The sequence below is a fragment of the Myotis nattereri genome (genome assembly GCF_964212035.1).
Source record: "Myotis nattereri genome assembly, chromosome: 1".
Lineage (NCBI taxonomy): Eukaryota > Metazoa > Chordata > Mammalia > Chiroptera > Vespertilionidae > Myotis > Myotis nattereri.
The window spans coordinates 89,202,696-89,218,898 of NC_138075.1; the positions used below are offsets into that span (position 1 = coordinate 89,202,696).

Genomic DNA, 16,203 nt, shown 5'->3' on the forward strand with positions numbered 1-16,203 from the left:
AAATACTATATGATCTCACTTATATGTGGAATCTAATGAACAAAATAAAATGACAAACAAAATAGATCCAGAGGCATGGAAGCATGCAACAGAGTAACAATTCTCAGAGGGAATGGGAGGGGGCGGCAGGAAGAGAGTAACCAAAGAATTGATATGCATATATGCATAACCCATGGAGGCAGACACTAGTGAGGTGAAAGCCTGGGGAGGGGGCGGGAGTAGGGAGGAGGCAATCAATGGGGGGGCGGGGGGGGGGAGGTGACATCTGTAATACATTCAACAATAAAGATAAATTTAAAAATAAAAAAGATGAAGAAGCAGAAAATATCCAATCATAACAGCAAATATATAATATTTTAAAGCATCATTTAAGGAGACTCTGGGAGAACGTCAAGCATACCAACATTTGCATCACGGGGGTGCTAAGAGAAGAGATACAACAAGGAACTGAAAACCTATTTGAAAAAAATAATGAGGAAAAAAAAATTTTTCCTAACCCAGTGAAGGAAATAGATATACAAGTTAAGGAAGTGCAGACAGTCCCAAAGATAAATCCAAAGAGGCCCACACCAACACACATCATTATTAAAATGCAAAAGGTTAAAGACAAAGAGAAAAAAAAAGTGGCAAGAGAAAAGCACTTAACTACCTACAAGGGAGCTCCCATAAGACTGTCAGCTGATTTCTTAACAGAAACTTTGCAGGCAGATGGGATTAACATGAAATATTCAAAGTGATGAAAAGCAAGAACCTACAACCAAGATTACTCTACCTTGCAAAGCTATCATTTAAAATCAAAGGAGAGACAAAGAGCTTCCCAGACAAGAAGAAGTTAAAGGAATTCATCACCATCAAACCAGTATTACAAGAAATGTTAAAGGAACTTCTTTAAGCCCTGGCTGGTTTGGCTTAGAGGACAGAGCATTGACCCTCCAACTGGAGGGTCGCAGGTTTGATTCTGGTCAAGGGCACATACCTTGGTTGCAGGCTCCATCTCTGGCCCTGGTCAGGCATGTGCAGGAGGCAACCAATCAATGTGTCTTTCTCACATTGATGTTTCTCTTTCACTGTCTCTCCCCCTCCCTTCCACTCTAAAAATCAATGGGAAAATATCCTCAGGTGAGGATTAACAAAAAATAAAAAAAAAAAAAAGTAGCAAGATGCCATGCAAGATTTTTTTTTTTTAAAAAAAGGAACTTCTTTAAGAAAGGGAAAAAATATAAAAATATGAATAATAAAATGGCAACTACATATCTATCAACAATTACTTTTTTTAAAAATATATTTTATTGAGTTTTTACAGAGAGGAAGGGAGAGGGAGAGTGAGTTAGAAACATCGATCAGCTGCCTCCTGCACACTCCCTACCGGGGATGCACCCGCAACCAAGGTACATGCCCTTGACTGGGATTGAACCTGGGACCCTTAATTCTGCTCTATCCACTGAGCCAAACCGGTTAGGGCTATCAACAATTACTTTAAATGTAAATGGATTAAATGCTCCAATCAAAAGAAATCATATGGCTGAAAGGAGACCAAAGCAAGACCCTTATATGCTATCTATAAGAGACTCACTTCAGATTGAAATACATATGCAGACTGAAAGTAAAGGGATGGAAAAAGATAGTTCATGAAAATGGAAATGAAAAATAAAAAAAGGCTGGGCTAGCAATACATATACCAGACAAAATATACTTTATTTTTTTTAATCCTCACCTGAGGATATTTTTTCATTGATTTTTAGAGAGAGTAGAAGGCAGGGGGAGAGATACTGAGAGAGGAACATTGATGTAACAGACGTATCAATTGGTTGCCTCCTGCAAGCGGCCCTGGGGGCCGGGATGGAGCCTACAACCAAGGTACGTGCCCTTGAGTGGAACTGAACCCAGGACCTTTTAGTCTGCAGGCCGACTGGCACTCTATCCACTGAGCCAAACTGGCGAGGGCCAAGACAAAATATATTTTAAAACAAAGGCTACAATAAGAGATAAAGATGGACCCAGCAATTCCTCTTCTGGGTATTTATCCGAAGAAACCCAAAACATTAAATTGAAAAGACAGAGTGTGGGGGCAAACGGAGGTTTACAGTTGTGAGTAGGTGAAACAAAGTTTATTCTTGCATTACTATTTATTAACTACTAGAGGCCCAGTGCACAAAATTCTTGCACTGGGGAGGAGGGGTCCCTCAGCCCAGCCTGCGCCCTCTCGCAGTCCTGGACCCCTCACTCCTTACCACCCGCCTGCTCCCTGCTCCTTAGCACTGCCGCAGAGGCAGGAGAGGCTCCCACCACCCCCACTGCACTTGCTAGCCATAAGCCTGGCTTCTGGCTGAGCAGCACTCCCCCTGTGGAAGTGCACTGACCACCAGGGAGCAGCCTCTGCATTGAGCATCTGCCTCCGGGTGGTCAGTGCACAGCATAGTCACCAGTCGTTTTGGTCGTTCGGCCATAATGGTCGCTTAGGCTTTTATTATATAGATTGTATTATTTTCCACATGAACAAATGTAAATCTACTCCTGCCCAACCCTGTATACATGCATATGTTCACTACAGCATTATTTATAAGATATAGAAGCAACCTAAGTGTCCATCAATATATGAATGAGGATGTGGTAAATATGTACAATGGAAAATGACTCAGCTATAAAAAAAGAATGGAATCTTGCCATCTGCAATAGCATGGATGGGCCTAGAGCAGCCATGGGCAAACTACGGCCCGCGGGCCGGATTCGGCCCATTTGAAATGAATAAAACTAAAAAAAAAAAAAGACCGTACCCTTTTATGTAATGATGTTTACTTTGAATTTATATTAGTTCACACAAACACTCCATCCATGCTTTTGTTCCGGCCCTCCAGTCCAGTTGAAGAACCCATTGTGGCCCTCGAGTCAAAAAGTTTGCCCACCCCTGGCCTAGAGGGTATTGTGCTGAGTGAAATAAGACAGAGAAAGACAAATGCCATATGATTTCACTTATATGTGGAATCTAAAAAACACAATAAATGAACAGCAGGACAGAAACAGACTCATAGATACAAAGAACATTTTCATAGTTGCCAGATGAGAGGGGGAAGGGATTATGGGTGATAAGGTGAAGGGATTAAGAACAAATTGGTAGTCCTGGGAATGTAAAATATAGATGAGGAATATCTATATATATAAAAGCCTAAGTGACCGAACAACCGGTCACTACGATGCGCACTGACCACCAGGGGGAAGACGGTCAACACAGGAGGCTGCCCCATGGTGGTCAGTGCACTCCCACAGTGGGAGTGCTGCTCAGCTGACCAACCCATCCCAATGGCCACCAGTCCAATGGCAGCCACTCACTCCCTCAGTAGTCCTGCAGGTCCAATCTCTGGAGAACAGGCCAGGCACCGATGGACCAGCGCTGCCGGCAATATCCTGACAGGGCCACTGGCCTCCTGGAAGTCAGCCTCGGACATCAGAGCCACTCCCCCTCCCTAGACAATCTGCAAGGAAGAAACAATATAAAAGCATCCACCAGGTGGCTCCTGACAACTGGCCGAACGTCGGTGGGACAGATCCAGATCCTGGGCGGCAAGGGTATCTCACTGCCCGCCCAGAGGGCTAATCGTATCCCGGCCTCCTGCCACCCCTTTAGGATGGGCACCAGATGCAGGGCTCATGGTTGGCAAGTGCTGCTGCGGCGGCACGAGCATCTCCCGATCAGGACTGACTGGGTGTGAGCCCCTAGCAGGCACAGAGGGGCTGGGATGAGTGGGAGTAGCAGATAGCACTGAACTGCCAGTTTCAGCCCAATCCCCACAGGCCACATCAAGGGACCCCACCCGTGAACGAATTCGTGCACCAGGCCTCTAATAGTCAATAATATAACAGTTATGTATGGTATTCAGATTAGCACTAGATTTAATGGGGTGAACACTTCTTATGTAAATGTCTAATTACTGGTAGTACATCTGAAACTAATATAATATTGAATGTCCACTCTAATTGAAAAATAAAGAAATATTTTAAAATATTCATGTTAATAAACATTCTTCAGAAACTCAGGGAGTTTTCTAATTTTTTAACAAACTGATTGAACTTCTTTGACTACAGGGCCTGCTGGAGAAAGGCAACGAAAGTACCTTTAAAAAAAGTAAAAATGGCCCTGACTGGTTTGGCTCAATGGATAGAGCGTCAACCTGCGGACTAAAGGGTCCCCGGGTTCGATTCCAGTCAAGGGCACATGCCCAGTTGCGGGCTTGATTCCCAGTAAGGGGGCCTGCAGGAGGCAGCCGATTGGTGATTCTCTCTGATCACTGATGTTCCTCTCTCCCTCCCTTATCTCTGAAATCAATAAAAAACGTATTTTTTTTTAAAAAAAGTAAAAATGTATTCTTTAGCCAGTGTAATTGGGTCTTCTTGTTTACAAAATTATCTTCTAAAACATGATTTGGAATTTTTCTGATTTTGAAAAATGGAGTCTCATTTGATGCCTCTAAAACTAGAGATTTAGACTTCAAATGGCTCCAAAGAACTGAAATCTATGGCAAGGATTTTTTAGCATATGTGCAATGGCCAAAACCAGGCATAGGTGACCTTTTTGTAGGCACTCAAGAGCTTTTGGAATGGAAGATCTTGTGTTTAGGAATGTAGGAAAAAACAACACACAAACAAGTGGAAATTGGCAGTGTTTTGTAAAGAAGGGGATATGATGAATAAAACTGGCAATACAGGGTTTAAATAAAGTGACAGGAGTCTCAGCACATTTTGGAAATTCCTATCTTGAATCGTGTATGTGGGTATAAATATGAAGCTAAGTCTCTGGTTTTCACTCCTTTCCAGTCTAAAATCTTACTATCAGATGTCCAAGTTCATTGTAATTTGGCATCTTATCTAAAATGACCTCCCCAAATGTGTAATAATAATAATATCCAAACCCACTGATTGACTCTAACCAGAATTCCAGGTAGAAGTAAGGGTTGAAAGTCTAAAATTGGGAGTCATTAACAAACAGTTATTTCAAGTCATGAATCTGAATGAAAATAAACACGGGAATCAGTGTTTAGGCATAGTATGATTTGGCTTACTTCCCAAACAAGCAATACTCTATTTTCTTGTGCCTTCACCAGGCTTTACTTTGCGTAAAATGATCATCCCACTGTTCAATAACTAGACCTAATTATAACATTTCCTCGATTCTGACTTGTGTTTTTTATTTTTGTAAGAGAACATTTATTGGGTAAATCAGAGGTAGAAAAAGTAATTCCTCAAAGAATTGGGCTTAGGAAACAAGTTATGGAAGTAAAGGAAGAGTCCTTGGAGCTTGGGAGTGAGGAAGCTAAAGGTAAGCGGGGAAGGGAGGAGGGGGGGTGCGGTGGAAAGGAAGGGAAAGGCACCACGTGCTCCGGGGACGGAGAGCGCTAACTTGTGCTTTATAATATTAGTTACTAGTTTTGTTAACAGTTTAAAATCAAAGTCTTTTTCCCTTTTCTCTCCCCTCCCCTATTACAATTGAAAAAATAAATTCACTAACTACAGGTGATTTTACTTGCAGGGTGAAACTTTCAGTTCTGCAGCCTAAAACTTCCCTTATAAAGTGCTTTCTTGGGTAGCACGCTACTGGTTGTCACAAGTTTGTGGGTGTAATGGGGGAGTGGGGGTGAAGGCTACCTGCCTCCTCTTTCTCCTTCAGAAAAAGGGTTAGGCACGAGGAGCCTCTAGCGGCTTGTCTGAAGTCTGCAGCGCAATCACAAACAACCCAGGGCCTGCACTTAATCTTCGTGCACCTGATCCCAACTGGGCTCTCAACCTGCCAAGATATGAGATGTGCCCTCTTCCACCTGACCCGTAGCAGAGTTAGAGACCCCGCCATGAGTGGCTCTGGCCTCACCCTAAGTCCCCAAAGTCAGTCCCCAGAGCATATCCTTGCCCAACCGCCTGCCTTCTCTGGCTCTGATCGCTTACGGGAAGTTCGCATCCACTCGAGCAGCGCTGGGCGGTCGGCCGGAGCCACGGTATGAAGCAGTTGCAGTATTGCTTGCCGCGCGGCGCTTAATTCCATGTTGCAGCAGAAAGCAGCGCTGGGAAGGTGCGCACCGCGCACGCGCAAGCGGAGACCGGTAGCGACAACTGACCGCCTCCCCAGGCTGCGGACGCCCTAAGCCCCGCCCCCTCTCGGAGTTCTCTAGAGCGCGAGGAATTCCTACACTTCAGCGCGCCCTCAGCTCTCACCATTCCCCTCAAATAGCATTGCTCAGCTTAGTCACTTTTTCTTAAGGCGGCTCCTCGAGGCCGGACTTCTTTCCTGAGGTCGCCTCCTATTTTAACAACTTTGCTGCCGCCGTTGTTGAGCGATAGAAAACGAAAGTCTAAAGTCAGCGGGAGTAAAGGAACATCTCAATATACCCCTTCCACGCAGTGAAGGAACGCGGCGGGTGCCCCGGAAGCGGAAGTGCATCCTCGTCTTGAAAGGATGGACTACACCGAGTGGTGACGTTTCCTCATTGGGCGGAAGGTTCGGTGGCAGTCGTCGGACTTCCAGCTGGTGGGAGTTGGCGTCGCAGTGCTGGGCTCTGGCTCGCGTTTTGTAGTTTGGAAAGTCGGTCTGTGGCGTCGTCCCTACCGGTCTGATCCCGGGTTTCTTCTGATCAATCCCACGGCGTGGGGCCTCGCGAAGGAATCCCCGGCCCCTTTGGGCCACGGCCGTAGAGGTGCCTTCAGAGGTAAGTGTCTGCCTTTTCCCGCCCCAGACTGGCAGCTGGCGGCAGCCCCGACCCCGCTTAGGGGGCGAGAGACTCCGGAGAGAGCCCACTTGCCTGGCCACCTGCTGGCATCACCGGTGCCGAGGTGCTTTGGCCCCTTTTCCCCTCGTTCCGCCCATCAGAAGTTTTATTAAGAGATAAGCTGTGACCCTTTTCAGTTGACTTCGGATCTACTCGAGCCAAATTACCTGTGTAGGCAATTGCAGGCCTGACTCTCTGATTTGCTCTCCTGATCAAGAATGTAGCTATGACTGCTTCCCCGACAGTCTTTTGACGTGTCCCAAATTTTATATTTTCATGTTCGCTGTGCTTAACACATTGCCGTGCATGTAGCAGGCGTTCAGTAAGTGAGTAAGGAATATCAGTTCAATGTCAGCGATGACTTCCGATGTGCTGGTGGCTCCCCGTAGCATTTAACACTATTACCCATCCGTTTCTTGACACTGTGTCTCCTGTTGGCTTTCTTGATGCTATTCTCACCCACTTTTTTTCGTATGCTTAATTCAACAAAACATTTACCCGTTGTTAGCTATAGGGATACAGAAATGAATGACACAAACCCTACCATTGAAGAGCTAGCAGTACAATAAAAGAGAAGCATGTAAATGTATCCTATATCCAGATGAGCAATGAGAAAGTCTGGAAAGATATGAGCCAGGAGAGCTGTGGGACTACAGATGAGAGGTGCAGTGATCTGTGATCCTGACTGAGCAGATCCCATCTAGCCTCAGTCTCCTCATTACCTAATAAGTTTATTAAGAGGATGTTGATAGTGGAGGAGGTTATACATATGTGGGGACAAGGAGTTATATGGAAGCTCTTTGTACTTTCTGCTCAGTTTTGCTGCGAACCTAAAACTGCTCTAAAAGCAAAGTCTGTTGATTAAAATTTTAAAAAGAGAGAAAGGAGGATTGAAAGATTAGGTAACAGGTTTGGTGCAATGCCTACAACAGTCTAGCAGTGGTGGTCCTGAAGGGGAGGGGAAATATTTCCCTGAAATTTCTTTCCCTTGATTTTTTGATGCGGACAGTTAGTATTTTCTGACTTAATGTAGTACCAGGCCGAAGCATCGCCAAGCCCTCCTTCCGACAGGTTACTTCTCTAGCTCCAGCTCTCTGGAAATTCTGGACCTGCCACTAAGTAAAATAACCATAAGTAGTAGCTTTTTTATTTTTTTTAATTGATGCCTTTAGATGTGCTTTTGGGAAATGGAATTAGTAAAAGCTTCTATCCCTTTGATTATTCTCAGTCCCAATTGACTCTCTCCTTTTAGTTGGCCCTTGACTATGGCTACAAACCAAACAGTCTTCCACAAATTCTCCTGGAGAGTCCTCATCTGTATCCATGGCGTCCATGGCATTATTCTTGTATGCCAACCATTTCCAAATATTTTCTCTAGTTTCTATCTCTGAGTGATATAGTTCTTTAGTTCTGCAAATGTTCTGGGTCCAAACCCAAATTCCTTACCTCCACCTTCCTTCCCCCCCCTTTTTTTAAAATCATTACCTGTATCTTAGATAAAAAGGTGTATAAAAGCAGTGATCCCTAGTGAGTTTTTGACCCTTTGTTTCTAGTTGAATTTTGTATGTTATTTGTATGTTCAGTTAAAAAAGGATAATAAAGTCAGCATCTATGTATTTAATATCCAACTTAAGTAGTAAAACATTACAAATAACCTTTAATCTCCTTGAACCTTTTTTCTAGTAACTCTAACTTTCAAAACAGCTTCTTTTTTTTCTTTTTCCTTCCATATATTGGTTAATGGCATCACTAGCTATCTGGGGTTTTTTTTGTTTTTTTTAAAATATATTTTATTGATTTTTCACAGAGAGAAAGGGAGAGAGATAGAGAGTTAGAAACATCGATGAGAGAGAAATATCGATCAGCTGCCTCCTGCACATCTCCCACTAGGGATATGCCCGCAACCCAGGTACATGCCCTTGACCGGAATCGAACCTGGGATCCTTCAGTCCGCAGGCCGACGCTCTATCCACTGAGCCAAACCGGTTTCGGCGCCATCTGGTTTTTTAAACTGGAGACCTTACAATCATTTTTTCCTTTTGTTTCTTCTTCATTCTCCACAACTACTTGGTTATTAGGTCCTATAGATTCTGCTTTATGAGTTGGGTCTTGACTCCAGCCCCTTCACTCCATTTTACTTTCTGCTTCCTTAGTTCAAGTATGTACTCTCCTTGCTCTCAAGTTTTTCTCACTCTAATGTGTTTGCTACATTGTTTATAATTTTTAAAACAGAACCGATTTTTCATTCTCTTGTTTCCTTTGAGGAGTATTGATTCATACAGTGATTAACCTTGGCTGCACATCAGTATAGCAGTGAAGTTTTTCAAAATATAGATGCCTTTCTTGCTCTTCTAATAAAAAATTTAGATGAGACTACTTTCTAGAAACCTTCTGAAGTTACTGTCCTTGGAGATTATGATAGAGTATTTAATTTTTAGCTGGTATTACCTAAATGTTATTGAAATAACCCATTGCCTATCCCTCTTCCTCCATATGTTCTTTTCAGCTCCAAGGCAAACTATTTCCAAGGAACTCCTTTAACTTTCCTTGCTTTAATTTTTTTTTTGTTGCTAACAGTTTACATAAAGATTGTTTTAATGATTGACCTGACAGCCAAAAGTATCTTAAAGAAATGATTGCCAGTATTTTTGAGTTATTACCCTTTTTTGCTAATTGAATTTTTGATATACCTTTTCTGCTATTAAAGTGTTCCAGTGATTTTATTTTTAATATTAAAATGGGTTTTAAAATTTGAAAATTTTAATGAAGAATTTTCTGAGACTTTTTGACATAAAGGAATATAACTTTTGCTGCAAAATTAAGACCATTCCTCATTTCTATTTCCCTTTTCACTCTCCCCAAGTCATCACACCAGTGAAGTCATTGGTGGTGTGATATATACTAGTAATTTATCTTTTGAAGTTAACAGAAGAGTCTTATCTGTTAAGTTGATGTAATTTGTTGACTTGGAGTTAGAACTTTTCTCCTGCTGAAACAATTCCTCAAGGTGTTTAATAAATGAATAACTAAATGAATACAAGTGGCAACTCCATCAGAACCCCTAATATAATATAATATCATTCTGTTCTCACAAGAAGCACTTTGAAAAATAATTAATTTGCCCTAGCTGGTTTGGCTTAGTGGATAGATAAACTGTGGACTGGAGGGTCACAGGTTCGATTCTGGTCAAGGGCACATGCCCAGGTTGCAGGCTCGATCCCCAGTAGAGGGCATGCAGGAGGCAGCCGATCAATGATTCTCTCTCATCATTGATGTTTCTATCTCTCTCTCCTTCTCCCGTCCTCTCTAAAATTAATTAAAAATATATTTTAAAAAAATAATTATTTTTTTCCTTGACGTAAAAATAATACCTAGTCATTGCCAAAAATTTGGAAATTACAAAAAGATATAAATAAAAAAATAAAATTACTAGTATGTACCATTCAGAGATGACACATTCCATTTTCTAACAGTTTTACTGAAATAAAATATATTTATAAAATTTATAAAACTTTAGTTTACCTAAAGTGTACAATTCAGTGGGTTTTATTTATTTACAGAGTTGTGCAACCATCACCACAATCAATTTTAGAACATTTTTATCACTCCATGCAGAAACCCCATCACCATTAATAGTCACTCCTCATTCCCTCCATACTCCCAAGCCTAAGCAACTATTAATCCACTTTCTGACTCTTTAGATTTGCTCCTTTGGACATTTCATATAAATGGAATCATATAAAATGTGCTTTTATTTGTCACTGTTGTTTTTTCATTTAGTATAATGTTTTCAAGATTCATCTGTTGTAGCATGTATCAGTACTTCATTTCTTTTATTATCAAACTAGAGACCCGGTGTATGAAATTCATGAATGGGGGGGCGGGGTGGAGGAGGGGGTCGCTAAGCCCAGCCTGCATCCTCTCAAAATCCAGGACCCCTTGGGGGATGTTGGGCCTAAACCGGCAGTCAGACATCCCTCTCGCAATCCAGGACGCTGCATGCACCAGTGACCATACTTTTCATACAGGTGAAAGGCATCATGCTGTTGTATCGGCAGGTACATTTTTTTGCCCTGATTATAAAAAAAAGTACATAACATGATCCTTTTCAGGCAGTAGTACCATTTTCCCCATCTTATGGATGGAAAAACTGAAACAGAGAGAAGTTAAGTAATTGGCTTTGTCACATAGTTACAAGTGTCAGAATCAGGGCTGACCACAAAATGTGCAAGCCAGAGTCCATTCATGTCATCGCTGCATCATCCTATTTTTTCAGTGTTAGAGTATCCTTGTCAGGTTTTAATTTTTAAATCTAAGATACTTTTCCCAAAATATAGGGTAGGGTCCCTAGGCCTGGCTGGCGATCAGGGCCATCTGTGAAGCAACTGGCGGGCCTGGCAATCGGGGGGCACTCATTTTGGCTGGCAGTCTGGTGCCGCTTGCTGGCTGGCCCCACCCCCTGATTGCTGCTGCCTGTTGCCTCATTCTCCGGGGGCAGATGTGTCATAGTGACCAGTCATTTTGCCGGTCATTCTGCTGGTTGGTCGATTTGCATAGTAGGGTTTTATTGTATAGGACTAGAGGCCTGGGGTATTGAGGGCTGATCGGGGGTGGGGCCAGCTGGGGGAGGAGCCGTGGGTGGTTGGCCAGCTGGCCCCACCCCCATCAGGGTGTTGGGGGCCAATCGAGGGTGGGGCTGGCCAGGGGGTGGGGCCAGAGGTGCCAATCAGGCCTAGATCAGGCTGGTTGACTGCCACAGTGCGTGTCATAGCCACCAGTCATTCTGGTCATTCTGCCGTTCTGGTCACTGGGCTTTTATATTTATAGAATAATACTCCATTTTATAGATAATACCAGATTTTATTTATCCACTCATTGGTTGAGGGATATTTGGGTTGTTTCAACTTTTTGGCTAGCATAAATAATGCTGCTAATGACCATTCATATGCAAATTTTTGTGTGGATGTGTGTCTTACTTTCTCTTGAATGTACCTAGGAGTAGAATTACCGGGTCATATAGTAACTCTATGTTTAACATTTTGAGGAACTGCCACACTGTTTTCCAAAGGGCTCTACCATTTTGCATTCTCACCATCTATGTACTGGGGTTCTGATTTCTCCACATTCTCACCAACACTTGTTATTATCTGCCTTTTTTGTTATAGCCATCCTAACGCATGTGAAGTGATGTCTGATTGTGCCTTTGTTTTTATTTCCTTGGTGGCTATTGTCATTTTTCAGATATTTGTTTATAAACAAAATATGGGTTATATAATATATGCAGTTTTATATTCTACCTTTGGCATTTAAACATATTTTTATCACTAGCAAGCATATTTACAAAAGAATTTTCCTCATTTCTGTTTCCCTCTTCGTTCCTTCAAAACCATACTAGTTGAGAAAACTTGCTTATTTATATGCACAGGAAATAATTCTATAGGAATGTATACCAAATTATTATTGGTGGTTATCAGAGGACAAGAGAGATTAGGATTAGGGAAATTTAATTTCCTACTGTTAATATTTCTGTAATGTTTGAATTTTTACAATGAACATGTATCCTCTTGTAATCACAAAACATAAAGGGGAATTGTTTCCTTGTAGGATTAAGTAGACTCAGAATGAAAAAAAATCCCTAAATTTAAGAATCAATTAACATAATGTTCAAATATAATTTTACCCAATAAAATACCTATAGGCTGCTTTGTTAAATAAATTTACTTTTCTGTGGTCCTAGACTATGAATACATGTGCTGTGCAGAATTTAAAAAATATATACATATATTTTTTTTCTTGACTCTAATAATATATACATATATATTATTATTATGTATATATATATGTATATATTCTTAGAGTCAGGAAAGCAAGTGTTGGTTTGGGCTATTGGCTAGGTTGTAAAAGTTAATTGTAGAAGTGATTTTTCTGAAGATATTACTAACCATAAGATATTTGTATATTTAGTTCTTTAGTTTAATGTGATCCAATAAGTTAGTCACTAGGGCTTAGAAGAACTTTTGTTTGTTTTTAATCTTCACCTAAGAATATGTTTTTATTAATTTTAGAGAGGAAGGGAGAGAAAGAGAAACATTGATGTGAAAGAGAAACATCATGATCCAGATTCAGACCTGCAACCTAGGTATGTGCCCTGACCGGGAATTAAACCTACCACCTTCTGGTATAAGGTATAATGCTCCAACCAACTGAGCCACCTGGCCAGGGCTAAAAGAAGTTTCTTATAAGGATTTTTGTTGTACAATCATGTGCCACTTAACAATTTGGATACATTCTGAGAAATGCCTTGTTAGACAATTTTGTCATTGTGTGAACATCATGAAGTTCACTTATACAAACCAGATCGTACAGCCTGCTACACACTTAGACTGTATGGTATACCCGTGGTCAGCAAACCGCGGCTTGCGAGCCACATGCGGCTCTTTGGCCCCTTGAGTGTGGCTCTTCCACAAAATACCACGTGCTGGCGCGCACGTACAGTGCGATTGAAACTTCGTGGCCCATGCACAGAAGTCGGTATTTTGTGGAAGAGCCGGTATTTTGTGGAAGAGCCACACTCAAGGGGCCAAAGAGCCGCATGTGGCTCGCGAGCCACAGTTTGCCAACCACTGGTATATCCTGTTGTTCCTAGGCTATAAAGTTGTATAGCATGTTACTGTACTGAACACTGTAACCAGTTATAACACAATGATAAGTATGAGTGTATTAAATATTAAAAAGCTACAGTAAAAATATGGTATAAAAGATTAAAAAATGGTACACTTGTATAGGGCACTTGCCATGAATGGAGTTTGTAGGACTGGGTGAGTCAGCAAGTGAGTGGTAAGTGAATATCCACTACTGTAGACTTTATAAATACTGTACACCAGCATTACCACAGACATGTGAGTAATACTTTGCACTACAATGTTATGACTGCTGTGATGTCACTAGGTAATAGGAATTTTTCAGCTCCATTATAATCTTATGGGATTAACATAGTATATGTGGTCTATTGTTGATTGAAACATTATAGGTGCATGACTGTAATAGGATTTGAAATCTTTATCGTTAGGATTGGTTTATATAATCTCAGATCAGGCAAGTTTCTAGCAAGAATATTTATAATTGTTTATGTAGAAAAAATTGGCTGTTTGGACACTCCAGCTTCTATTGAATAATAATCAGGTACAGATAACATAGTGCTAAATGTTAAAGATTCTGGGGATGGTTTCTGGGTAATGGGACAGGCACTTTAGTAGTATTATTCAGAAAATTCCCAGTTTAGTCACACTTCAGATAATATAGGGAGAGCCAATTGGTATCATTCATGAAAGGAAGTTAATAGTTAATATAGTAGCCCGGCTAGCATGATTCAGTGGTTGAGCATCCACCTATGAACCAGGAGGTCACAGTTCAATTGTCGGTCAGGGCACATGCCCAGGTTGCAGGATCGAACCCAATGTGGGGTGTGCAGGAGGCAGCCGATCAATAATGCTCTCTCATTGATGTTTCTATCTCTCCCTCTCCCTTCCTCTCTGAAATCAATAAAATGTGTGTGTGTGTGTGTGTGTGTGTGTGTGTATAAAACATCCTATATAGTAAAAGGCTAATATGCAAATTGTCCCTTCTACTGGGAGTTCAACCAGGGGGCGGGGCCAGCTGGCCAACTTCCCGCGTCCCCTCCCCCTGGCTGGCCCAGCCCAATCAGCCCCAATTAGGGTAGGCCAGCTGGACCCCATCCGTGCACGAATTCTTGCACCAGGCCTCTAGTAGTTAATATAGTAGCCACTTGCAAACAGTTTTATACATGTTGTCTCATTTAATGCTGGGGTCCAACCCCAGCAGGTCCAGGGGTCCCCAAAGGTGTGGACGGAGTCGGCGAAGAAGGAATGACACGAAGACAGCATTCAGTTGATCAGCAGCCTAGCCAGGATCTCTAGCCAAGTTCTCCAGCCAAGTTCTGGTCTGGATCTCCAGCGAAGTTCTGGTTAGGATCTCCAGCCAGGTTCTGTGTCCATGTTCTCTTGCTAGGTTCTCCAGCCAGGTTCTGTCCAGGTTCTCCAGCCAGGTTCAGTCACCAGGTTCTAGTCAGGTTCTCTTGCCATGTTCTATCCAGGTTCTGTAGCCAGGTTCTGTCTCTAGGTTCTTCAGCCAGGTTCTCTCGCTAGGTTCTGTCTCTAGGTTCTGTGGCCAGTTTCTGTCCAGGATCTTTTGACATGTTCTCTCCAGCGAAGTTCTTCTGTCTCTAGGTTCTGTGTAGGTTCTGTTTCTAGGTTCTGTGTCTAGGTTCTGTGTCTAGGTTCTGTGTAGGTTCTGTCTTCTAAGTTCTGTCTTCTAAGTTCTGTGTGTTGCTGTCTTGTTACATCTGTATTTATACCAGTTGATTCAATCCTATCAATCTCTATTACAAAGGTTAGGGCGTTTCTTATCTCCATTCCAGGGAGTAAAGATTATGTAGCTTAAGCATGATTGTTCATAGTTAAAGTCATTAATTACCCGCCTGGCACTTAGTTAAGAGGTTTTATTCCCTCCCTAACTTCAGGGGAAAATCCCTACCTGGGGAAACAATCTTTCTCAGAGACCTTGGTCAAAACACATAGTGCCAAGAAGGTGAGCAAACATATTAAGAACAGTATGCCATATATGCCAGGTCCCTTGAAACAGCAAGGATGGACTGGCTCCCGGCAATTTAATCCTCGCAACAGCCCTTCAGGGTAACTACTTTGATAATGGTATAATCTCCATTTTGCAGGTGAGGAAAGTGAGGCTCAGAGAGATTAAGTAACTTTCCCAAAGTAACACAGCCAATATGTAGCAGAGCTAGGATTTGAATCCAAGTCTGTAAGACTCCAAAGCCCATGCTCTTTCCAGTACTTCACACTGCAGCAGGTAAGTATGATACTTGGCTCTGTGCTTGCCTTTCTTAGGGCACCCCGTACTTGAGCCTTTTTCCATCACCTCACTATCCAACACCTAGTCAGACTTGTGTTAGAAGAACGTGTAACTTGGGCCAGGATCAATCCATGTACATCCTGATTGCAGTATAACTTATCAGTTCTTTCTGAACATTGAAGTTACTCTTCCATGAGGAGGAATGTGCATCCTTTCTTTCAAACTATGATTTCCCTCCTTGTAGTATAGCAGCAAAAGTTGTCCCTGGAGTTTGGCCACAGGGATATTCAACCCTATTGTTTAAAGCATCATTCATATTGTTGGACCTAGGGCTCTGTAGCCAAGGGACTGTGGGAAGTTATTTTGCTTTTTTTGGTAGGGAATGGCTGTTTCATTCCCTAACCTGCTATGTCATAAAATTGTTGTGAGGCTGGAATGAGAATAGATGTTATATAAAGTACTATTCAGTAATCCCTTACCTTTCCAACAGCCCCATCAAAGTGCAGATTCCTCTTTTGTGAAATTCTAGTGTGCACAGATTTATTTCTATAAATCACTTTAGTTA

The 16,203-nt window shown here is 42.0% G+C and overlaps 2 protein-coding genes across 2 annotated transcripts in view; one reads left to right on the top strand and one right to left on the bottom strand.

The window, feature by feature from the left end:
- LOC308518486 (uncharacterized protein) overlaps nt 1-6,282 on the bottom strand; it is a 33,448-nt gene extending 27,166 nt beyond the window's left edge. The window contains exon 1 of the mRNA XM_081090236.1: nt 5,932-6,282. Coding sequence (XP_080946362.1) covers nt 5,932-6,028 — 97 coding nt within the window. The 5' untranslated portion in view covers nt 6,029-6,282. The remainder of the gene's footprint in view (nt 1-5,931) is intronic.
- The window catches only part of SRP54 (signal recognition particle 54), a 57,892-nt gene continuing 47,768 nt past the window's right edge, over nt 6,080-16,203 (top strand). Inside the window, exon 1 of the mRNA XM_081090124.1 lies at nt 6,080-6,689. The gene's annotated coding sequence lies outside the window, so the exon portion shown is untranslated. The remainder of the gene's footprint in view (nt 6,690-16,203) is intronic.